This window comes from Pogona vitticeps, chromosome 2 (genome assembly GCF_051106095.1).
Source record: "Pogona vitticeps strain Pit_001003342236 chromosome 2, PviZW2.1, whole genome shotgun sequence".
NCBI lineage: Eukaryota > Metazoa > Chordata > Lepidosauria > Squamata > Agamidae > Pogona > Pogona vitticeps.
The window spans coordinates 136,319,870-136,345,334 of record NC_135784.1 but is presented as its reverse complement, the minus strand read 5'-3'; the positions used below and the strand labels follow the sequence as shown (position 1 = coordinate 136,345,334).

General features: G+C 42.4%; 1 protein-coding gene across 1 annotated transcript in view; it reads right to left on the bottom strand.

Moving 5' to 3' along the window:
- Positions 1-1,190: 1,190 nt before the first annotated feature.
- HID1 (HID1 domain containing) overlaps positions 1,191-25,465 on the bottom strand; it is a 45,189-nt gene continuing 20,914 nt past the window's right edge. Inside the window, exons 5-19 of the mRNA XM_072990573.2 lie at positions 22,234-22,340; positions 21,429-21,545; positions 19,810-20,032; positions 17,847-17,903; positions 17,616-17,756; positions 16,281-16,371; positions 15,825-15,976; positions 15,303-15,381; positions 13,103-13,267; positions 11,894-12,121; positions 9,384-9,517; positions 6,996-7,076; positions 6,717-6,808; positions 4,630-4,788; positions 1,191-2,768 (exon numbers count right to left, since the gene is read on the bottom strand). Of these exons, the coding sequence (XP_072846674.2) occupies positions 2,705-2,768; positions 4,630-4,788; positions 6,717-6,808; positions 6,996-7,076; positions 9,384-9,517; positions 11,894-12,121; positions 13,103-13,267; positions 15,303-15,381; positions 15,825-15,976; positions 16,281-16,371; positions 17,616-17,756; positions 17,847-17,903; positions 19,810-20,032; positions 21,429-21,545; positions 22,234-22,340 (1,890 nt within the window). The 3' untranslated portion in view covers positions 1,191-2,704. The remainder of the gene's footprint in view (positions 2,769-4,629; positions 4,789-6,716; positions 6,809-6,995; positions 7,077-9,383; positions 9,518-11,893; positions 12,122-13,102; positions 13,268-15,302; positions 15,382-15,824; positions 15,977-16,280; positions 16,372-17,615; positions 17,757-17,846; positions 17,904-19,809; positions 20,033-21,428; positions 21,546-22,233; positions 22,341-25,465) is intronic.

The window sequence follows — 25,465 nt, the reverse complement described above, 5'->3', positions numbered from 1 at the left end:
TCATAAATCCAACAGGAACACAAACACACTCATAAACCTCTTATGGTACAGAGAGACTAAAGCCACTTGCAGTGTTTAAGATAATTTTATCTCTATATGTAAAGCAAATAGTTTACAGTGCAACTTTAATTTTTCATGGTACAAAGAGCAGACTGACAACACCAAAAAGAAGGCAAAAGTCAAGAGAAATTCACAAGAGAAAAAAAAAGCACATTCAAATAAAATGAGTTGGGAGAGGTCACAAACATGTGGGTAAAGGAATAAGAATCAGATCAGGATCCCTCTGCAGTGAAGAGCAAGTGTGGTACAATCAGACACACCCTTACTAGGGCACTACTAAATCTGATCTCAATAGCAAAAGTGACTCCAAGGAAAATGGAGACTTCAATCTGTCCATATCGGAGAAAGGTAAAATAAATAGATGGATTTTATCAGGTAGAAGAGATTGTAGTAAGAGAATTCCAAGGGTGAAGAAAAGAAATAATGACTTTTTAGTCTGTTCTTTTTCATCTTCTGTCTATCTAGAACCTGTTGACTTTGTTCCGGAATGGAATAAAGCAAAAAACATATACTGAAGTTCTTGAACAAAATAAGCAAACCATGTTGATGCTATGTTAGGTGTCCCTAGTTATAGCTTTCTGTGACACCCAATGATAATCTTTAGTCTTAACTTCAAATTTGAGGATGGCAAACCTTTGGAAGAGGAAAGATAAAAAGAGGGGCTTACAACAAAATGGCCTCCCAAATTTCAGTCAATGGTCAGATTAAAGGTGGCAGAGTAATGATAACTACAGATGGGCACGAACTGAATCGCGAACTAGAACAACTGATGAACTGGATTGGTTTGTGGTTCAGTTTGTGACCTAAAATGGTTCTGGGATCACGTCTTGTCAAAGCAAATACTAACTTTTTTTCTACCTCCTTCCTGCTGCCCCCATTGCCTCTGCCTACCTGGTCCTGCCACCGCTGCGGCCCATCAGTGCCACTTCAGAGGCAGCGGCAGGCTCCTGGCAGGGAAGCTGAGCCTGTCCTCCCTGCACGTGTGCCCACCTATCAGCTGGCGGCTTGCTTGCACATGTGCAGAGGCAGCAGGCTCAGCTTCCCTGCCAGGAGCCTGCCGCTGCCTCTGAAAATGGCACTGGCACGTCATGGCAGTGGCAGAGGAGGCAGAGGCAAGCAGGACCAGGTAGACCACCCTGCATGAACAGAAAACAAACAAACCACAAACTGCTTCCTTTTTCTGGACAGGGGGTTTAGTTCGTGGCTAGCCATGAAACATTACAAACTACCGATCTTCCCGTTCATGCCCATCTCTAGTGATAACCTCTACTAGACCCACTTGACATCGTCTGTGGTGAAAAAAGAATGGCCTGATACTCTTATAATTCTAAACTGTGGACCACAGATCCTGGAAATCATGTAAGCAAGTGATGACCATGCCAGGAGATCACCTGTCATGATGTTGGTTTGCATCGTGAGAAACAAAACTGAATACTCAAAACATGCATTCTACTCAGGCTTAGCAAGTCCTCCTAAACTCTATTAGACAGAAACTCCCAAATCTGGCTTGCTTTGAATGTATTACAGTGTAACTTAAACAACTGAGAAGAGAAGGCACACCATGCCACTCTCTAAAGAACAAACAGCTAAACTCTGTGGGCTAATCCTGAATTTCAACTAGAATAGACCCAGAGAAGGAATGGGAATTATTAAACTCAAAATGGGACAGGTGTCATGGATTCAACAGGTCCACTCTAGCTGGGATTAACAAGAGGATTAAGCCCCATTACAGCAGTGTTGCCGCCTGCTTTCCCCCTCTTATATTTAAATACAACCAAAAGTTTTTCTCTAAATCTCTGAAAAATAGCTTATGCCTACACCCTCCCACCCGTCATATAATGCCCCACATTAGAATAACTTTTTCTGAGCAATAAATTCTTACAATTAATTCCAGTTCAAAAAATGTGATAGATATATATTTGGTGCACACCCGATTAAAAGGAGTGCCTCCAAAGCTAGGAAGGAAGGTCAAGGGAAAATGGAATTTGGATGTTACATTACAGCACCAGTATAAAGTAGTTAAGCACATTTTTGTGTGGAAGGGAAAAGAGGGCCAAGCCAATAGACTGACCTGAAGTGATTTAAATTAATAGACACCTAGTGAGTGAAGCTATTGCTTCTAGGTACAGTAAAGCAAGACAGCAGCATGAGGGACTGCAATACAAAGAGGTGTTAGGATACATTCTTTGGAAAAGAACCACAGAGATACCTCCCGCAGTAGTGCTTCCTTCATTGGTCCACTTTTATAACTCTTTACATTCAGTGTCTTTTAAATCTAGAGACTGAATCTGACCAGGGAGTGAAGAGAATCCTCTCCAACTAGTCAGGTTCAGCATTCCACCCAGACAGCACACAAGGAGGATTCAACAAGTTGAACTATTTGGTTTTCAGTGTAACCACCATGGCTGGTTTCCTTTGCACATTCCCTTCTATCCGTGTTCCTTGAGTGGTGGGAAAGAAAAAATGTTAGGGAGGGTCTCTGAGCTTGAAAGTGGCAGGCCAGTAAATGGAAGTGATTGTCCTTTGGATCGACTCAGCAGGCAGTGAAATGAAGGAAGAGCTGTGATGAAGAAGCGCACAGCAAGATCCTTGCTTCCAGTGTTTTCCTTTAAAAAGAGTCACGTTCCTCTTCTCTTCCCGTTCCTTAGACTCGCTGAATTTCAAACAGTTTCACATCCGTGTCATACCAGATGGGAGGATCCACATTCCTGGAGAGAAACAGGCATTCATTTTATTGTGCAGAAGATGAAATCCTAGTTTTTTGGCCTAGGATAATGACCCTCTCCCCAAAGCTCTTACAGCTTTGCAAAAGGAAGAGCTTAATGTACCCAAAGGCACAGATGGGCACACGGTTTTGATGCTTAGTGGTGCACACTACTGATTCCGCTCACACCTGAACTCTTCAGAGTCCCTTGTCAGTTTGTGATCTATGTACCAGAGATCCTTAGCCCAAGGAGACTTTTATGCAATGCACACAAACTGCATTGGCACAATACTGTAAGAACATGAGAAAAGCTGGCCTAGATTACAACAAATCCCTATATCTAGCCCAGCATCCCATTCCCATTGTGGCCAACCAGATGCTACGATGAACCAACAAGCAGGCAGGACGTGAGTGCCACGGCACCCCTCCAGCTATTCATATTCAGAGGCATATTCCCTGCCGGCAAGTTTGCTACCCTGCTGCCATCCAAAATTCACACTATTACAATACTAAGGTATTTGCAGCTTCCATGACACTTAGCTTTGCTATCCAATGTCACTAGGATAGATATCTCATTACCATCCTGGAAGTGCCCATGTCATCTGAAAGGGGGAAATATACATATGTAAACAGTACTCAGGGCATGGGAGCAGGCGTTTATAAACTGAGGTGGTAGGTTGCAAATCAAAGCTAAACAAACCTATTAAGAAAGTAATGGCTATAGAGTCATTTAGTTCTAAAATAACCACCTGAACAAACACTGTGCCGTGTGCATATGGCCTCTGCTTGCCCTCTTGCTCTGGATACATTTCAGCCAACAGTTTTCTCAGAGTACGAGACTGACCACTTTTGCTCTTGACCCCTCTTCATCCTGAGTCTTTAAAGTAGCCAGAGATAAACTGATCATGCAGATGAGGAGCAATAAAAACACTTCATTATATGAAGATAAGCTACCAAACATTTTGAAATTGTGGTAATGAAGGAGTCTTCTTTAGAGTAATCATATTACATAATTATCAAACTACAGCTAATGTTCATTTTCAGGTCCTTGAGCATATGGTAGTGACCCAACTCCAATAATTCTTAAATGAGGGCAGTCATTTTGGTCTGGCTTCCTGGTTCTGGGACACTGGCCACCCCCGATGGATGATCTATAGTAGAACCCAGATGAAATGTATGTATGCTTTTAGTTCTGCTGACTGTTTCAGTAGCTTTTGGTATCATCAACCGTGGAATCCTTCTCTACTGCCAAAATGCTAGCTGCACTGCTGGGTTTCTACAAGTTAAACCTAGAAACCTAGATAGCCTTTTGAGCGCGTTTCTCTTCTCACCTTTCACACACACATTTTCACCACCTCAAGGCAGCTTCACCATAATTTAATTACTCTTCTACTTACTATAAAAGGATTTAGTTTAAATGCTTACACTACAAAATAGTTTACTGAGTTTTAAATTTACTTTCCTGTAATTTAAAACCAGAGATTCTGATGTTACTTTTCAGTGGACTTCACAAAAATTTGTCTTCCCTTGCTATCATCAATGCACAATGATCATGTTAAAGTATCCTTTCTAAATGTTGTTTTCAGACTTTTTAAACTTAAACCCATTTCATTCAATGATGAAATGCAATCTGTAGACAGAAGCTGGCAACATGGGTCAAGTGGCTTTCAAGAAAATAATAGCATGGCGTTTATAGAACTTGTCACAGATAGGATGTACATTATACATACAAACGTGAAGTGAGCTTCATCCTTCACAAAATAAAAATAGCCTCTAGTCTCAATCCCGGACCATATCTTCTGAAATCTAGGGGATTGCTCAGCAAACAAATATTTGGGTAGGGAAGAGAATTGGGATGGACTTACCTCAAATAAATTACTCCCCACATGTAGGTGCGGAACCACATAGCAGTACCAGAGTTTGCCTGGTATTTGCGAATCAGGATAGGATGAGGGACAGGAAGTAGCCCTACCAATGTGCCGTGTTGCAAGAACTTCAGAATCTCAGATTCATCTGTGAGTCCCCTGTAAACAAAAAAAAGACATATCAGAAACAGTCTTGGATGCTGCAACCGGGGGGTGGGATGCTTCCATTACTGTAACAAAGGGTATTATCCAACTGGGAAATAGCTCACAGTTTGGACTGCTTGTGGCACACAACATACAGGCAACAGCACTCCATCGCAACCTCCATCCAAGCCCAAGCTGGACCTTTGGGGTACAATGGCAGGGCTACTCTTTTTGGGAGCCAGACTGGAGTGATTCCCAGACAGATGGAAAGATGGCTTTAAGGGAGATTGCTCCAGCAAAATAAGCCTTCACAGCGCAACCAGGCACAATTCTTTCTTGCTGCCTGATCATACCCTAGGCTCCCCATAAGGGATGGAGAAAAGGAATATGAGAACACATATAGAATTCTCAGAAATTCTCAGGACATTCTACAGAAGGCATTAAAAATAATTTACACTTCCTATCGCTCGTCCTATCCTGATTCGCAAGAATGCTGGCTTGAGCTTGATTTTGCAACAGGCTGAGGGAGGGGCAAACTACATATTACATGGGAACTCCCAAGATAATTCCTTACTTGTGAAAAGAGACACCTGGCCTGGGAAAGGGGTTAAACTCATCATAGAACTATGTCATAAGGAAGCGGGGAACCGATAAGAAAGTTAGCATGTATATCAAGGGACAGACTCTGCCTTTTAGTTCCCATGCCCCCAGTTTCAATACTTCTGGAAGGTTAACACCTGCTTGGCCCAGAAAAGAATTCTGTCTCAAAGAATGCAGAAGAGTTACCACACAGGGCAGAGATTTGTTCTCTGCTGCTAATGAGACAGCAGACTTCCTCATTACAGACATATTTAAGTATGTGTTTTCTAATATTAATAGCAACATGCTTCTCATACTCATTAATTCACCATTGGCTTAATAAGGAATATTGCACTATTATATTACTTACTATACTACACGTGGGAAATTTCAACCTAAGATGGTTTTATTAGTTCAACACAATGTTGAGATTTAAATCCCTTGTTTCTAAAGTATCACTTTTACTCTGATTGCCACCAACTACCATCTGTTTCTTCTGGACTCCCTGAGCTGAAACAGTCCTGTTCAAAACAAAGCTGAAGTGGATGAAGATCTCCATCTAAGGAGAAGTGCAAGTTGAAAAACCGCACAGCAAATGTAGCAGCAAACAAGGACGGTATTATAGCTGTGGGACCGCATGTCCCTTTGGCAGCCACTTCTTATTTGCCATGGGGTGATCTGCCAGCCAGCCAGTGCCAAGCTCCCAACCCCATGCTAGGCAACTGAGAGTGGGTGACCACATGCATGTGTACACCTCCCGGATGCAAGACACTATAGAGGAAACCCACTGCCACCTGTTGCAGGGGACTCTCAAGCTGGACATGCCCTGTCAGTCCCTCACTCCTTGATCCCTACTGGAAGATAACTCTTGCCTGGGATAGGGCTGCCCATCCCTCTCCCTTGCCAGCAATCCACTCCTATATGCAAAACCGCAATCAGTGAAGTCAAATCTAAAATAATCACAGAATCAAATCTAAAATAACCACAGAGACCATTCCCCCTACCTTTCCCCCAACAATACACACTCAAATTACAATTCTACTATAAAAAGGAGGGTGGTTGGTAAAGACAAGCAACAAACTGCCAGAGCTTTGGCCAGGTGTTCCTTTTATTCTTCCCTGGCCAACTGGAGTAGAAACCTCCCACTTTCTGGTCCACCAGGGAAGGCTCCACCCATCCACACTTGGCCCGCCTCCTTTTTCTGCACTGCCCTCCCAGATGCAAAACAGCCTGGGGAGGAGGCGCCGTGATGTCAGCAACATGGCGGCCAGTTTCCTGTGCTTTGGAACTTGCCAGGCTGCAAACCAGGCCGTAGGGTGAGTGGACTGGGTGACCTGAGCAACTCACAAACCTTAGACACTTACTTGTCAATGCAAATCTTCTCCACCTGAGGGACCAGGACTTGTAACAGCCGCATGATGGTCTGCAGGGGCAGCTTTGACTTCCAGGATACCACCTGCAAATCAAAAACAGTGGCAGATTCAATCAGTAGGTTTCTCCATTCCAAACAGCGTAAGAAAATATGTTATTTTCATTATTTAATGAAGCAAGAATTGTAATTTTTAGATTCTAAAAAAAACTATTACCATCAACAAAGTTTTCTTAAAAGGTGAAAAACCCCAACAGTTGTCAGCTTATCTCACCCATTCAGGAGTTGGAGTCCACTGAGCAGCTGAGGACACACTAGACAGGCGCCGCCGGTCCCTTCTGGGCTGTGATGATTCCTAAGGAGGTGACACAAGCAAGGTACTTGTCCATTCCTCTGCTCTCCATTGCTACTTGACGTGTATTATTTAGGTGAGAGCCAAGCATTCAAATAGATCATGAAAAGTAAAGGACAGTACATCACATGGACTCAGGGGAAAAAGGAAACGTGTAAAAAGACATCCCGAATTGCAACGCTTTGTTTTGCCACCATATATTCTTTCCTCATTAGTTCTGGGGCATTTCTTGAAGTTTTTTTATATGTGAAGTTTACATGCATAGACATGTCTTGAGATCTGTCATGGATGTGTTCACTGATTTCATGGAACTAAACATTGCTTTTGGCGATTTCATGTTCTGTATAGTCCTCTTCAGAGAACAATATTTATTTTTTCGTTTGCTTCTCCCAAACCCACACTGAAGGGACTTTGTATGGTCTTCTGTCCTTCATTGGCCACCATAACAGCATCTCACCAGGAAAAAGCTGTTATAAATTTAGCATCCACATCCATGCATGTCAAACTGTGTAGCCACCGAAACTCTTCACTGATAACACTAATCTTCAGAAACACTGACTAGCCCACTAAATCACCAGAACTCTTAATGCTGCTTATCTGAGAGACAAACAAGCCACAGGACGTCCTCAGTCCGGACCACTGCTGCCTTCTGGATTGATTTACTGCTGCTGTAAAGTGATAATGCCAGCCTGCATTATTTATGGTGGTGAGAACTTTATGATTCATAGACTTAGGGACTATCATGGCCCCCAATAAACTTTCTAAAGATAAATGCATAAAAATACCTGTTTGGGCCCCACTTGTGTACTTTCCAGTCTCCAACACATAGGAACATTCTGAGCTGACATGTTGATGGCACACTAGCAATAAGTCAAATAGATAAACCTGCTAGATTGTTCCTGATGGTAAGGTAAAATCACTTGTGTTTAACAACTTGGCCTCAAACCCCCTGACCTCTCTCCTGGGGAGAAAATGGTAGCATGGACTAGCTTCCAAATTGTAATGTGCAGAGCTGGGATTTTTATTTTTATTTTTTTACTTATAGAACTTCAAGTTCCAGGAGTTGCTTAGATTCCTCCAGGCAGATATCTGGCACTGGGAGAGAAGAAAGAGGAACACAAAACATCTGTCAGGTGGAGAGAAGGAAATGCCCCCTCAGTCCCACTGCTTGCTCAGAATTGCCTTACTGCAGTATTGGGGGGGGGGGGCAGGTGGTCTTGCTGATCCTTTAAGCGGAGAGCCTCAAATTGAACTACCCTCCCCATGAGGCACAAGGGTAATACCCAGCAAGCAGCGGGACTGAAGGGGTATTCCCTTCTCCCGAGCTGATGCATGTGGAATGAAGTAGGCAATGGTGGTAGAAAGATAGCTCTTTTTTTTTTCTTCATTCTCCTCTCCCAGTCACAGAAGTCTGCCTGGGGGATTATAGGCAACTTCTGGAACTGGAAGTCCTAGAAGTCCAAAACTCCCAACTGTTGAGGTACGCTTTTCTCCCATATGGTGGAAAACAATTTGGATGATGAGTAGTGAGAGTGTTCTTGGCTCCTAGAGGAGTCTTCAGGTTCCTGTTGGGGAGAGAACTCACTCAGCATATGCTACATAAGCTGACTCCACTCCAGGGACTGGCTGAAGGCTGGAGACAAAGCCTAGAGACCAGACGTTTCCTCCAAGTCACAGCCGGTCCTCCTGTTCTTTCTCTGCAAAGATATCTGGTTGTTGGTGGCCATTTTCTTTAGACTTTTTTGGAACCACAGATTGATCCTTGGATGACTAGGGTTTCTGCTTCAGCTTTTCCCCAAAGAGATTTGAGATGAAATCGTTGGTTTCACATAGTGGCCTTCGTAAATTTATTACAATGTTGACAAGTCTGGGTCTGGTGCCTCTCACTGAGGCAAGACCAACATTTAGAAAATTTGTTGGTCCAGGGAATTTTGTTGGGACATATGACACACTTTTTAAATGGGCATGACAGGGCCATAAATGGTAGGCAGCCCTCAAATGATGAAGACTATTTCTTTCTTTTTCTTAGGGCAACTCACGAAAGGGTTGAACACCAAGGCAATGACACTCTGAAAAAAGTCCTCAGCAGCAGCTAAAGGGAACTTAAGGATAACTGCTAGGTCCAAAGATATGTGCACTGGAAGGGGGACTGCCCTAACAGTTGTTTGCTTTAAATTCTAGAATGTTCTGATGAGTTTCATGCAGGCATAGAAACACCCACACGTGTGATTCACAGCAACCACAATGAAGAACAAAAACATTACAAAAAGTAAAACAGCTTTATTTATCCTTACACAAGAGCAGCCTTACCCCACTCCATGACTCTGTATCACTGACAACGGCGGGTGGATTGCCTTCTGTTGGGGACGGTGTGGACTCTGGCTCTAGAGAGCGCATCGTGCCATCCTCTGATACCTGGGATTTCTCTGTGAGTTTGTCAATACCTACATTCGAGACATCAGCAAAAGATCTAGGTGGCATCAGCAACTTAACAGAACTGAAGGCTAACATTCAAGGCATTTCTCTTTCTACTATGTAGAGTCCATCTCACCACTCTTTTAAGAGCACATTTTACCTCTTTCTAAAACAGCTTCTCTAGTACAGTGGTGCCTCACTTAACGATTACCTCATTAAACGACAAATCTGCTTTATGATGGTTTTTCTGCAATCGCTATTGCGATCGCAAAACTATGTTCCTATGGGGAAAATTCACTTCATGACGATCAGTTCCCTGCTTCGGGAACCGATTCTTCGCATTACGACGATCTAAAAACAGCTGATCGTTGGGTTTCAAAATGGCCCTCCCTGTGCAAAATGGCTCCCCGCTGTGTTAAGGACAGATTCTTCGCTATACAGGCACCGTAAAATGGCCACCCTATGGAGGATCTTCACAGCACAATGAGGTATTTCGCCCGTTGGAATGCATTGAACAGTTCTCAATGCATTTCAATGGTTTTTTTAATTTCTCTTGACGATGATTTCGCTTAACAGCTATTTTAACAGAATGCATTATCATCGTCAAGCAAGGCACCACTGTACATATGTTTGGGTTCTAAGAAAATGTCCATCTATAGATTGCATGTTTTCTGGACATCCAATGAATGATGAATGAAACTCTCTTCAAACTACAAGAATTATTTATTTTTCATGCCACTTTTCTCCCAGAACTGGAATGCAAGGTAGCTTACAATACAGGTAAAAGCAACAAAAATTAAAATACAGTAAGGTCACATATATTAATATAAAATTTAAAGTATGATGGTATTAAAATACATTTTAAATTAAAACACTTTAAAATTTCTTGTTTGAAATACTATTATTAAGTGACTATAGAGAAGGCTTTCTCTCAAGTCCCCACCCAATGGACCTCTGAAGGTGGTAGAACCATGGAAAGAGCCTTTCCAACAGATCTCAAAGCCTAGGTGGACTTGTATGGGAGAGTGTGGTCTTTTAGATAGCCCAGAAACAAGTCATGTAGAACTTTATTGGTCATAACCAGCACTCTGAACTGTGTCCACAAATGAAGCAGTAGACAGTGAAGAGAGAGATAGGCATCATCACCATACTGGCAACACTAAACTCCCAAACTCCAGACAACCTCTTCCAGTGGTTACATGTTGTGAGGGGAAGAGTGTGCTGAATAGCTGGCATGCTCATGATGGGCCTGTCTGGCCCTTTTAAGCAGGCTAGGAGAGATAAGGCAGAGAAGAATGTTAAAACCGAGGAGGGAAGGGAAAAGGGAGGTGATGGGAGGGAAAAGGGAGGTGATGGGAGGGAATCAGCCTGGTGGGCACTTGGCCAAGGCAGGATGGAAGCAGATAAAAGTAAGGGAGAACAGGGCTTTGGGGCCTTCGCCTGAAGAACAACAAATGACGAATCCTGGGTGGATGCAGAAGAAGAACTGCTGCTGCCAGCCGGGGCTGATGGGGTGGTGTGTTTCTGTCCAGCCAGAGGGTCAGCTGTTAACCGACAGTGGACCTTGCACCCATCCATCATCTGGGGCAAGCAAGGAGGAGGGGGAAGGGACCGGTTGTTTAGCCAGAGTTCTTGCCGGGGACTGCAGTTGTCAAATCCTACCCTGCTGGACTTGGACTGTGGAGAACTCAGTGAGGGTAACTGGGGGCCCTCTGTTAGGGGAGGACGCCCAGGGGGTCAGTGATAATCTCTCAACCCTCTGCTCTGACAGTGAAAGTGACTCTGCAGGAATGTGCTGTAACTTCAAATAAAGCTCCTCTATGCCTGACATCTGAAACTGGGCCCATGGATTCTTTGCCAGATCACCCAGCTGTGACCAGCTCCCTAGGGCAAGAGGCACACATGTATATGTTAAATAGTATAGGGGTGAAGACAGAGCTTGGGGGACACTACAGATCGACATGCAGTGTTGAATAGGAGTTCCCCAACACTACCTTAAGATTTCTTCCTTCTAGGAAGGACTGGAGCCACTCTGGAAGTCCCATTCCAGAGAGGTGGCCCAGAAAAATATCAAAGTCAATGGTATTAAAAGCTGTTGAAAGTTCCAGAAGAACTCACAACCTCTTGTGTCAACTTTAGCCAACATATTTTTTTAAATATTCCAGATTTTTTTCACATAAAAGTGCAAAAAATACTCCAAGCAGAAAAGGCAATCAGAAAAATTAAAGAACTCATAAAAATGATGGCTTCTTGCTGTTTCAGATCATGGAATTAAGATTCTTTCCCTGCAAGAATTTAGATCTTGGTCTTTGATCATCCAGAACATATATCACAGGTTGAAGAAATCTTGACCTGAACATATCCCCTATTGAAGTTCTTGTACAACAAACAGGATATGTGCTGACCTGGAGTTGCCACCAGGCTGGTCTTCAATGTCCCAGGCTCGGCAGGCACAGCTGGCCTTGACCCTTCCATGGACATGCCCTCCTGCGAGTTTGTGCGAGATATGGGTTCAGGAGCTTTCTTTTTGCGCTGCAGAGCTTTCTGGATAGACTGCAGGTCAGTAGGCAGGTTGGCCAGCTGATGGAACACATTTCGCTTCCGAATAATGGCATACACCAAGTTGGAATTGCCTGGGAAATCACAGCAACAGGAGAAACAAAAGAGCATTAAGATATGCCACCTTTTATTTGGAAGGAGAAATAAGAGAATAACTTGGAGTGCATCAAGGGTGTCATAAGGAAATGCAACAATCCTTTTCTGTAACTGCTCTGCAATACTTTTTTATTAAAGGTAGGGTATGTATTCTTTAAGTAAATAAACAAACACAGTGTTTTAGTAAATAAAGCTTACCTTCTCTGGCAAGGACTTAAAATCTTTTCATGCCCTTTCCTTTAGTCATTCTAAAACAAAATCTAGGCTACAAACCTACGGCACAGCTCTTGAGCTACTACTCTTTATGAAACTCGCTCTACATCCATAAGGTCAAGGTTCTCAAGGCCAAGGAAGAACTAACTGGTACTGTTGGCTCCCACAGAACTATAGCTGCTCCACCATTGCATCAAAATACATTTCTGAAGCATCTCCTGGCTGATACTGCCAAGAAACCGGATGCTTAAATACTAATAGAGGAAAAGAAAATGTGAAGACTACTATTGTCCCCTGAGAAATGATTCTGATTTGAGAGAAACTTTGCATTCAATTTTTTATTTGGCAATTCACTCATTAAACTTTTGGCTACCATGACAGACATCATAAAGTTTTGCAAAAACAAGTGGAAAAGCAGGTCTAAACTGTGTATTAAAACTGACATAAAACTGTGTGAAGAAATGTAAATGATAGCAATCCTTATAGTAGAAGTAGCTATAAATAAGGAATTATTTGGACTGTTCCATATAAATAAAGCAAAAATTGAAAATGTTGGCAAAAAAGCAGAGCCTACTCCCAGCAATAAGAATCAAAATGTAAAAGGACTGAATTGTGCACTATTTCTATGACAGGGAATTGGGAATGATCAGTTTGTATAGTTAGAGCAATATATTTCCAGAAATGCTTTTAACTGGCCTAAGTTATCCGAAAGGGACGTAGGGATACCTTATGGTTTAGGCACTCACCATCAAACTGATACTGGATGATATTGTTGAAAACCTCCAGCAAAAAGAAGACAAGGTGGTGGTTCTGGACAGTGGAGAAGAGGAACCACGTGGTTGAAAAAGCTTCCAATAGGTGCAGCAGTTTGTTGGCAGCTACCATGGAGAGGGACTTCAAGTATGGAGATACTGGAGGGGTGGAACAATAAAGAGAAAGAAAAAAGGTAATTGTGGAAACCAAGAATTCACATTATAATTAAGTGCATAGCACGATCCATCTGTTCAGCTTTTTATGAACTCATGCTGGCAAAATAGTAAAAATTAGACATGGGCTATTCATATTTGTATCTCCGGGGATATGAATATGATGCCGTGGGGACCCAATTCCCTCCCCCAGAACCCTCTGGCCCACTCACCAGGCCCTGTGCAGCGCTGGGGTCCTTCGTTGTCGTTGTCATGCCAATCGCAACAGGAGCCCAGACAGCTTTTCCCACCTCTCCATGCAGCCAACGACTGATCAGATGACCGGGAGATCTCCCGTCCAACCTCCTCGTCCAAGTGGTCAGCTCCATGGGGAGGCAGGGAAAGTAGGCCAGGTTCCTGCTGTGATTGATGTGACAACAATGACAAAGGACCCCAGCACCACACAGAGCCTGGTGAATGGGCTCACCGGTTCTGGGGGAAGGAATTGGGCCCCCAGAGCACCTGTGGCTGACTTGCAGCATTCCTGAAGAATGAATGACTTCTAAAAGTATCCTGTCATGGATAGCCCTGCTTGTCTCTTGCAAACTCAAGCTTAAGGCTTCCTTTCGGGAGTCAAACCCTCTCATATTTTGTCATCCTCTTTTCCTGCTGTCTTTAACTTTTCCTAGCATTACCATCTTCTCCAGCAACAAGAAGCTCCTGGAAATGTGGCATGCTAAGTACAAATTCAATAAATGGAGGAAATGGCAAAATTGTAGGCTCATAGACTCCATTGGAGGGAGCACATTCCCTGAGACTACTGCGGACTGAAAATGCAAAACTAAAGTTGAGAAACAGCACCACCAACGGATATTGAAAAATATTCATTCACACTAAACAAAAGATGATTTCAGGCCTCTTAATAAAGGGTTGAATCACACTGGTGGAAAGAACGGGTGCCATCTACTGCAAAATGAGTGGTACTACATAGTAAGACCCACATAATAATATTTTAAACCTTCCTAATGAAACATAGGACTTCTCATAAAACTGAATGCTTCAGATAATGCATTAAGTAAACATTGCAGAGTGTGTCAAAAGGCTTGAATAGAGACTGAGGATTCTTATCAATTAATAACAATGTGCCATCAAATCAATTCTAAAGGAAAGAGAGCTTTTTTTTAAGTACAAAGCACTCAGAAGTGATTTATCAATCTCTCCTTCAGATGGCACACTGAGACTATGCAGCTTGCCCAAGGCTTTATGGGTGGCAGAGCATCTAACCCCATCAGCCACATGTGGTTCAGGTGATCTTTCCTGGCCTTCTCCCAGAAGGCACAATGGAGCCCAATTCTTTCACAGCCCCTGATTCCATAGCCAGGCACTCCAAACCACTGAGCTACATCAACTCCAAGATTATGAACTAAATATATATATTAACCAGCAGTTCTCTTTAGTCTTCTGTTTGGACTAGCCTCTGAACCAGTGACTGATTCTGGAAATCAAACCACCCACCCAAACTTCCTCCTGCTTCACTATCACTGCACTTCAAAGTCCCAGCTTCTCCTTATCTGAGAGGCTGGCAATGGCTTTAGCAATGATCAGGAAGTTTATGAAACCACCATTTTAAGAGTAATGCTGTCGTCACTCTGAAATGTAATTGTCTGTGCCTATATCCATCTTCACTGAGTTCTCACACTCAACATGTATACTGTATATAAACTTGTGACTAATTATTTCATAGGAAGTGGAATGTAATCCACAGAAGAGCACACTGAAATAAATCCGTTTGTCTTTCAAGTGCCAAAATATTATTGTTTTTCTATATCACTTTTGTTATATTTTTGCTGTACACCAGGATCTAGAGTGAAGATTTTTTTACCCATGATAACGGCATGCAGAGTCAGTACATCTTCAAGGTTAAAAAGAAAACACTGCTCTGCTATTTCTTAACAAAAAGAGAGAGAAGTTATTTAAAAATTGGTTTAAATACAAATCCCAGTACTAAGGTCAGAGTATCAAACTAGTTCAGGCAGCTTACCGTTCACAATGATGGTGAGGAGGCAGTCGAAAAGGGGCTGCAGCCGCTGGTGCCCACTGGTGATTATTTTGTGAAAGACCTGGAGCACATAATGAAAATGATATTAAAGTAGGAATGCCAAAATATCTGGACATGGCAATTCTTGGCAATATTAGTCTCTATCAAGGAGCAATGGATATGTTTCCTGTCAACTCTCTTAAAATGCATTCCTCCTCATTTCCCTAAATAGCAGGAAATTTTCAATTGAATTTTCAGTTTTGGTTGAATATCAGGAAAAACGTCCTAACTGTCAGAGCAGTAAGAGAGTGGAACCAATTACCTCAAGAGGTGGTGAGTGCTCCAACACGGGGGGGGGGCATTCAAGAGAAACTTAGACAACCACCTGGCAGATATCCTTTGATTTGTATTCCTGCATCGAGCAGGGGGTTGGACTCGATGGACTTATAGGACCCTTCCAACTTCACTATTCTATGATTGTATGATAACTGAAGCACGGGAATCATCGGCAATTGTGGCACTCACAATGATAAGAAGATCTGCATGTGTTCCTGTAAATACAGGAATGTCCATTGGTACTCGTACAGAATATGGCTTGTTCAGACGAACCCCAAAATTTCTCTCCCCGCTCAGCAGCAATAGAATGAAGACACCGATATGCATAAGCCCAACTCGAGCTGCAGAAAGAAAAACAGTGGGGAGATTAAATTGTTCAATTGATCAATGGAGACAAATCCAAAAGGTAAAAACAAAACAACATCAAAAACGTGAAAATGGAACATAGAAAAAACATCCTACAAAGGAAATTTTACTGCCTTTCAGAGCAGTAGCCATGATGATAGAAATTCAAGAATCAACTGAACTACGCAATCGGCAATCTCTGTTGAAGTCATTTCTGGTATGAGGAGACAGTCTATCGGAATGATTGCTTAAACAAACTTTTCCATCACATTTTTTTAAAATAGACAAGACCAAACTTACACTGATCTGCTCTAGCATCATTAAGGAAGTACAGAATTGGCACCAGGATATCGAGGACATCACTACTCTTCAGGACAAAGAACAGAAATTTCTGAAAGGAAGAGAAAAGAACTGAAATTCTTCACACAGTTTATTTTTTCCACAGGGTCTACATACACAACCTGGCTGAATAGCTCAGTAAGTTAGTGGAGGTTCTGATTCCCCAGGGCAACCCCAGAAGAAGGGAGTAAGTAGTAAACCACTTCTGAGTACTCTTACCTGGAAAACCATGAAAAGGGTCACCGGAAGTCAGAACTTACTTGATGGAACACAATTATTATTTATTAGACACACAAACTGCCAAATAAGGTGAAGCTGTTGATCCCATGAGCTTATGTCAGCAGAGAGGAGAACTTGCATGTCCAGAAGAGTCTCCCAGTCTTCCAGAAGCTTCATCTTTTAGAATGGTGCTTTGTGAGGTCCTTTGCTGAAGGCTCGGTGGGCAAAAAGATTACCTCTGCAATCTGAGATACATTTACCTAGGAGAACCCCACTGAGCATACTGTGCTACTTCGGAGTAGCCATGGATTGACTGGAGGAAGGAAGGACTATTTTGTTAATTTAACCTCAGCCCCTCTAAGAAAAAAGCTCTGCATTTTCAGTGTATGCCAACAGCCATATTAGCAGGAAGAGATGAAAATGTCCCTTTTGATCAAAGACTTTGAATATGTGGATCAGGAGAAGTTGAAGATGTTTCTCATTTGTTAAGCTGTCCTTTATATGATCACCCCAGGAGCAAATTCCTTGCAGGAGTACTTAGAACTCTGTGTGACACCCCAACATTGGCTCAACTTTGTATGCTGCTTGCGGGCAGGGATGTATTTACTACCCATCAAGTAGCAAAATTTGCCCCAGCAGCAAAGAAGATTTGCACCAAGCTTCAAAAATCATAAAGAAGGGAAGTCTTTTTTTAAAAAAGCGAAACTGTGATACGACAGTGTTACACATGTTTGATGCTGTCACTGACACATTGCGATGACCTCTGGTTTTAAGCAATCAACCAATAAATAAATACTCCAATGCACACATCCTTTCTACTTAGTGCAGTGGTGGTTAATTCGTGAGGGCAGCTCTACGGGGTCAAATTGCTCCCCTACATCTTCACCCACACGCCAAAATTGTTTTTTAAAAAGTCCGCTCAAGAGAGTATGGGAGCAAGTCTGCCATATTTGGGGATGACAGACACACCAAACTGTAAATTAAAAAAAAAAAAACACCACCCCTTTGTTCTCCTTTAGCAAGCTGCCAGGGCTCCCCTCTGCCTCGAATCCACGACAGAACCAAGCAGACACGTACCTTGTTAAAATCACACAGTTTCCAGAAGAGAACCAACAGCTCTTGATGGAACTGGATCTTTTTGGTAGAGTTTGGTAGGTAGGTTTGGAGCAATGGGTTGGACAGAAGGCGGGCCACTCCCTTCAGAATGAACTGGAAATCCTGCCAACGCAGAAAATGCACATGGAACACAACGAATGGCAGCCAGAGGTGAGACAAATTCACAGCCAAGAGGAGAACAGGGCACATTACCTCTTCTCTGTGTATCCTTGAAAGATAATTGACAAACAGATTGTCTGGACCTGGAGGCTGCATCAAAAGGAAGCTGGATAAGTGTTTTTTTGTCATTAAATGCATCATAAAGACATGTGAATTATCTAGCAAGTGAAAATGTCACACCATCTATCAGAAAAAAAACCCCTAAAGATTGTAAAATGCTAACCTTTGGGACTTAAGGGTAATTTTCAATTTTAGGAAATCAAGAACAAAGCAGTTTCGGTAATTCAAAGTCTAAAACATACACATAGAGTGAAATCCCACTGCACTACATATACTTGAATTCTGATGCTGGGACAAAGATACATTTCACACATGCACTGTTTGGGCACGTCCAGACAGGGGAAATTGGAGCAGTCTGGTATGTGCTTAAAAGGTTCTTATCTTCAGTGCAATCTACTTTATCTCTCACTTGAGCAATCTTCTGTTCACACTTATCAACATTTTTTCTCCCATGAGAAGGGTCCAGACAGGTCTTTGGGTATCTTCAATTTGTCCCCTTTCAATTAATCGCACTCCCCTTCCCACCTTCTTCCCCATGGCCATCGTTCACTGGGCAGCTGTGATGTTCCTTTTCGTTGTTGTTGTTAAATAAAGTGAAACAGCTTTGCATCTATCTGACGCTGTACTGCAAGCTAAAACTGTGCTCACGACCTGAGGTTCAATCCCAGGTAGCCGGCTCAAGGTTGACTCAGCCTTCCATCCTTCCGAGGTCGGTAAAATGAGTACCCAGCTTGCTGGGGGGGCAATGTGTAGCCTGTATAATTAAAAATTGTAAACCGCCCGGAGAGTGCTTGTAGCACTATGGGGCGGTATATAAGTCCAATAAATAAATAAATAAATAAATAAATAAATAAATAAATAAATAAATAAATAAATAAATAAATAAATAAATAAATAAATAAATAAATAATACTGTCAATACTACTTCATCTAGAAAGGGGACAAATAGGAAAATATATTAAAATGTTGGAACAGTAAAGTAAATGAAAACAGAGGAGTGGGAGACTCAATCCTCCCTTTCAATGCCACAAACCACCAAATAAGTCACAAGACTGTCAGTTCAGATCACATTGCCCACAGCCCTATTTGAGTGCAAACTAACCATCCACATGGGCTACACAATGTGATAATGAGAAGATATCCACCAGCCTTGTTTCCAGCTTGTAAAAGTAGCTCTGCTCTTCCTGCAGATTTGGACAGCTACAGCAGAATTGCTTTAAGAAGCCGCAAACAAAACCAAGCGTCCATTTCCTCTCCTCCCTCTGCTGACTCCTGTGTAGACTGCTGAAGTGAATTAATCCAGGAAAATCCAACTTACAGCAGATTCATTCACATTTTCCCCACTGTGTAGTTGCACCCTGAGTTTCCTGCCCAGGAAGGGATTTTGTATTGTACGATTTTCCAGATTAATGAATGCTAATGTCAACTTTTAGACTTGTTATGATTGAACAACACATCATGTATCATTCTGTGATTTGTTTGCCCCAGGCTTTTCTTTTTTTTTAATTGCATATCGATGCAGCAGATATCTTTGGATTGAGCAAAGTTAAGAATGAAGCCGAAGGCTGAATGGGGATCTATGTCTTTTTATTATTGGAAAGAAAAAATGCTTAGGTGCCATGGGGGAGCATAAATCTGAACTAACAGTAGCTGGTTAGGAAAGAGTTAAACACTCCTCCTCTGTGTCCAATTGTGCTTTGGCACTGCTAGTGTAAACCTCAGACAGACCACTAGGTACAGACTCCCCATGGGTCTGGGCAGCAGGTGACACCCACCTCAAAACACACACACTTATACAACAGCAATGGAAAACAGGAACACAATTGTCTGACTAGGAGTCACAAAAACGTAAGCTATGAACTGGAAAGAAAACCCAAACCAGCTGCCACAGTTATACAAAATATTCCCATCACAGCTAGACCAGGGAGCAACTCACCTCCGCGTCATCCATGGCTGTGCCAGTGGTAGTGCCATCTATGGTGGGACTGGAACTGGTGGAAGTGTCATAGTCCAGTGTGACTATCAGAACTTGGGCCGCCTGTTCCACCAAGGGCTCACGATAGTCCGAGAACAGCAAGTGGTTATAAGGGATGCCATAGCCCACTGGATCATATGCACAGACGACATTCAAGAGGGAAGTGAACAGTGGCAGCGCATGCCTGAAAGAGGACCCAAAACATTGCAAGGGGAGGGGGGAAAAACACATTTGTAGCGCCTATAAGGTTTCCCAAAACAGGCAGATTGCCTAAATAACATGCCTTCTATCAGCACGGATTTACTGCTCTGCAAACGTGGGAGCAGTGCCTCAGAGTCAATAGAGGAGTGAAAAGGAGACAGACACGATCCGGTTATTTTGGGAAAGCCACATACTATTCTGTTTGCTTGACAACCTAAATCAGACTTGAACCCTCATCGCTGTTATTTTACCTCCAAACCATTTCCAAAGACCTACTGCGGTGAGAACAGCCTATTGTAGTACAGCCTAGGGCTCTGTGAATGGCTGCAGAATCACTAACAACACAGGAAGTCTTTTAAACTCATCAAATCCCCGCTCAAAAGTCTTACTTTACAGTAAGTAACAAAACAACACACATTTCTATTGCGGAATTTAATGCAATAATTTATTTTGCTGCTTCAGAAATAAGTGTTTCCTGACATGGAAACAAAGTGCTCTCTTGCTGAAATGCTATATATATTCTCTCCAGCACCACAGCGTAAGTCTTTCGTCTCTGAAAAGTGGCACTGCTTCCTTCCAGGAAAATGAAGAGCACTGCTGCCATAACCCGGCAAGGCACTTGTTTAGCTTCAAATAATACAAAATACAGAAGGAAGGCTGAGCTGCACATATCTCTTAATATGGATGCCCAAATGAAACACTGTAAGCTCTGTGATGAATCTGTTATATCAGTTTATGTGGCAGATTCGTTAGTTATACTTGCAATTCATCCAGATACTGTTTAATTAACAATGAAGTCGTTGCACGAAAAAGGCCATTTGAAAAACAGCTGCCCTTTCTAAAACATGAATGTTAGTGGGAGAAGTTCAGTCAGCCACCCTGAGGAAAGTGCTGCCATTTTGAGACTTAAAAGATTCCAGGAAACTGACACAAGAGGGCAGGATGCACCAAGGATCCAGAATTACGAATCACCTAAGCAACCTGCCAGAGCCACCAAAACTGTCCACATGTGGGCTTTAATAAATCTCTGAAAATCAGGTGGGGATGAGATAGACAAAAAGGTCAAATCAAATCCATTTTCTTGTGCTTTGGTAACTGGAGTACAATGAATTCTGCTTACAAAAGGAAAGGCACAATAGACCAATTGTCTGGGTAAAATGTGTGTCTTGCACATCAAGTTAGGCATGCAGGGGAGTGAGGCAACAGTAAGAAAATTAATAACACATTTTTAAAACAGGCACAAGATAGGGAGTAGAGAACACGGACAAAGTGCATCTAGGGAGGCCACGTGTAAAATGTTTTCATAACAGGACAAAAGGAATTAAATTAATCCAGAATTGCTTGAAACCACCCACCACGTACAATCAGCTCCTTCTCACCTATTCTCAGTGGAGCAGAAGAACTGGACCCATGGATTTGTGTTGCTGCTATCTGAGGACGGGGGCAGGTACATGACCTCAGAGAAGCAAGTCAGCAGGAGTTTCAAGAGCTCCGTCCTGAAAAACAAAACACAATCATGACAGCTCAGCTGGAGGAGGCCGCCCAAGGGATGTGTGTTTGTTTGCTTGTGGTGCTCTATTTTGCTAATTTATGGGATCACGTATTTTCCTTTGGATAAAAATGTGTATCCACGAAGAGCCGTGTTAGAATCAGAGTTAGTGAGTCTGCCCTACGTTTTTTTAAAAATGCTTTTTAGGTTACTAATGAACAGCAATGTGATAGTCAACCAAAAAGGTCTCTTCTACTTGGCACCATCCCACACCCAATCTTTTTGGCTCAGATCTGGGGAACACAGCTTTTTTAGGATGATACCTCCCAGAAGCCCAAGCCAAGCCAGCCTGCCCTAAAGAAAGCAAAATTGTGACAGCAAGCAAGAAAACACAGTGCTGCCACTGACATGGTCTTTGTATTAGCATCATCAGCTCACACAGTTTCATACATGAAGGAGACCTGTTCTCAATTCATCTTATATGGAGCACCGCACAAACTGTGGAAAGGCTTCCCTTCCCTGAAACTGAGAGCCTCCAACTTTCCTAGCCTTTGTTACAAGACAGATTTAAGCTGCTAGATGTCTACCCACAGGCATAAAGATCACGGGGAATGTCACTTCTCAGTATAGCACCAGCCATCTTGTCTACCGCACTCAGCAGGATTAGCCTTCTTCCACTTTTCTGAAGTCCTCACCTGTTTAAATCATGATTGTAGCTGGGTGGTGGAGAATGAGCAAACCCAACACCAGCCTCCCAGATGTATTCACAGCTATCAATTGCATGGATATCCTCAGCCGTGTCCTGGAAAGAAAAGAAGAGGAAAGAGCAATATTTATGCTAACAGAACCTGCAGGTGCATGAAACCCTTGTGGTATTGTACCAATTACAGACTACTTGCTGAACCTTCCAGCTGCCTGAATAAACAAGATTACAAAGATCGTGGCCTGCTTATTCTATGGCTCTCTTGTACATATCAACAAAAGTCCGAGAGATTCAAGTGGCACAGAAGAATATAACATACGTAGACACCCTAAGACATCAATCAAAAGGCACGCCACAAATGCTTAGCCATTCTTTCTTTAGCAGATCGTCTACGGTAAGAAAAAAATATGTATAGGAACACATTATGATTACAAATCCAGCAGTTCTATGAATGAGACAGAGTGATAACATAAAAGTCTAGAACAGAAACTCTCCTATACCAATAAATAGTCCTAAAAACATTGTGAGCGACTGGCACATTACAGTTTGCTTTCATACTTACAGTATAATCATCTTCACTATTATTTATATGTTAATATTTTTAATCTTCCACTTATATCACCATGCATCTGATGAAACTCTGGTCACTAAAGTTTATGCTTCAGTAAATGCTGATACTGTATAAGACTTCATTATTTCTTGTCTTGCCTTTATGAACTTAGTAGATTGCAGACTATCCAAGGATTTAACTTGTTTTATGTAGATGATTTATATCCTGCTTTTTAATCAAATGGTCCTCAAAGCAGTTTACAATATAGTCATAACACACACACCTATGCACCACAAACTCATAGAGCCCAATAATTCATAATCCTATAGATGACAAATCAAACCAACTCAAATTCTACTCCAACTCTACAGAACCAGGTCGAAGGGGACTAGAGAGGGACATTTAGCCACCTAGAGTGCTCGTTCTGAGCAGATAGGTGGGGTATAAATTAAATAAATAAATAAATAAAATAAATGTGCAAATCTTTAGCAGCAAGCAGGTCCTGGTTTTCAAACTGGGAAAGAATTAATAGTATTTTACTGATCTTTCTCAATGGGTACCGATTTAGCCATTTTAAATCACTACAGTACGCCTTGCTTTTCCAGCATCACATTGCAATAGCAGACCTTCCACATTCCTGTGGTATGTTTTCAAGATGACAAAACAATCCCCCAGGTGAAGACCAATTCCCATCAGTGCTGCAGTGCAAATAGTCATCACTGGGTCCTTTCGAGGAGAAAGGCAGGGTAAAAATATTTTTAAATCTATGTTTTTTATCGAGTGTGGTATATCAAACGGAAACATCTATTATCTATCTGGTATTCTCTTTTGGAAGTAGATCTACACTACAAACAAATCACTAGGACTAATTTTGTAGCAACAATCACTGCAAGCTGTATTCTTTCCAGGAGCAGCTGGGAGTAAATGAAGCCTAAGATTGATATGTTCAAATCAAGCCTTATTAAAACAAGTTCTTTCAATGCTTAATTAGGCACATTCTCTGTGCTGTCCTTTTCCTGGCACATGCAGATTCACATTGTAACATTTGCTGGGTGCCTCTGAATGTTTATTCTATAAATGGCAAATCTCACAATCACAGGCTCACAGCAAAAAGGCAGGGCGGCTGTTTGAAAGGCAGGATCTGAGCGATGTCTTATCACCCCAGAGACCACACCATACTAATAAAGGAATATAACTACTAAGGGCTCTTGAGCGGGAACTGTTGTTCAGAAAATGCTCCACTGATTTCTGCTACACAAGACTTGCTTGTGTACATAATCAAATCAGGTTTGCAAAGCTATTTGGAACAAAACAAGAACACAAATGAGGTCACGCCTCACTTCGCTGAAGTGGCCTTCAAACATCAGCCAGATAAAAGAAAGCCACTTGGTATCTGTCAGCAATGGGGACTCACTGTCAAGTACATACTGGTGACTCGAATCAGGGTTTTTTTTAATGACTCGGACTCAACTCGTAACTGGGAATCCACCCACCGTTTTTTTTTTTTTCTGGAAAAAACATTGTTCTCCAGGGAGAAAACTCGTTGGAGAAGACGCTGATGTTGAGAAAGTGTGAGGGCAAGAGAAGAAGGGGAACGACAGAGGACAAGATGGATGAACAGTGTCATCAAAGCGACCAGCATGAATTTGACCCAACTCTGGGAGGCAGTGGAAGACAGGAGGGCCTGGCATGCTCTGGTCCATGGGGTCACAAAGAGTCGGACACGACTTAACGACTAAACAGCAACAACAACAGACTTGGGGCTTGGGACTTGGCACCAAAGACTTGTCGGACTCAGACCAGTCTGGGACTCAAACTCAAAGACTTGCCAACATCCCTGGTATCTGCTGAAGCAATAATACCAGCCTGTTTGCGGTAGTTAGGACTTCAGCAAAACAACAATGGGGGCACAGTGAGTGAAACCAGTCACCAGTGTTCATCATGCTTCTTGACAGCACGTAGAAACAGCCCAAACAGATAGCTGCTTCATCTTCTGAACAACACACACCTCACCCCAATATAACAGTGGTTCTCAACCTTGCTTAACTCAGGTGCCCCTGGACTGCAACTCCCAGAAACCCTAGCCAGCACAGCTTTAAGACTCCCTGGTGAAGGCTTATGAGAGTTGCAGTCCAAGAACACCTTGGTAACCTAAGGCTGAAAGGGATTGCAATATCACCCGTGTGAAAATCTGTGAGAGAATGGGGTTTTTCCATGCTCCGTATTTAAAAAGACACATGGATAATTCCTTAGCCTTAAAAAAAAATCTGATATCCATCTTGCAGCATAGCAGGTACGTGACCAAACAGGTCAGTGAGAGGAGTGTGCCCCCTTGTTCGAATGTGATTGGATTTTCCCTTTCCTTTTGCATTTCTAGTCATGGTCTGGAGAGTTCCAAAAAGTGATAAGTGAGAGAGGCACAGCAGGACACGTGACACTTTAGGTAAGGGCCAAAAAAGATTAACATGTAAGAAAAGAGTGCTGTCTAGATCCTGTCAGATTGCACTGCTTGAAACTAAAAGAAAAAAAAAATAAAATCTGCATAGCCCCTGCATGCTGTAAACTGTTCCGCAGACTGAAAAAAGCTAATATCATACATATTTCTCAATTTTATGAGTGCAACAAAAATCACATGAAATTCAAGGCCAAAGCAATCAATACTCATATCTTGTTC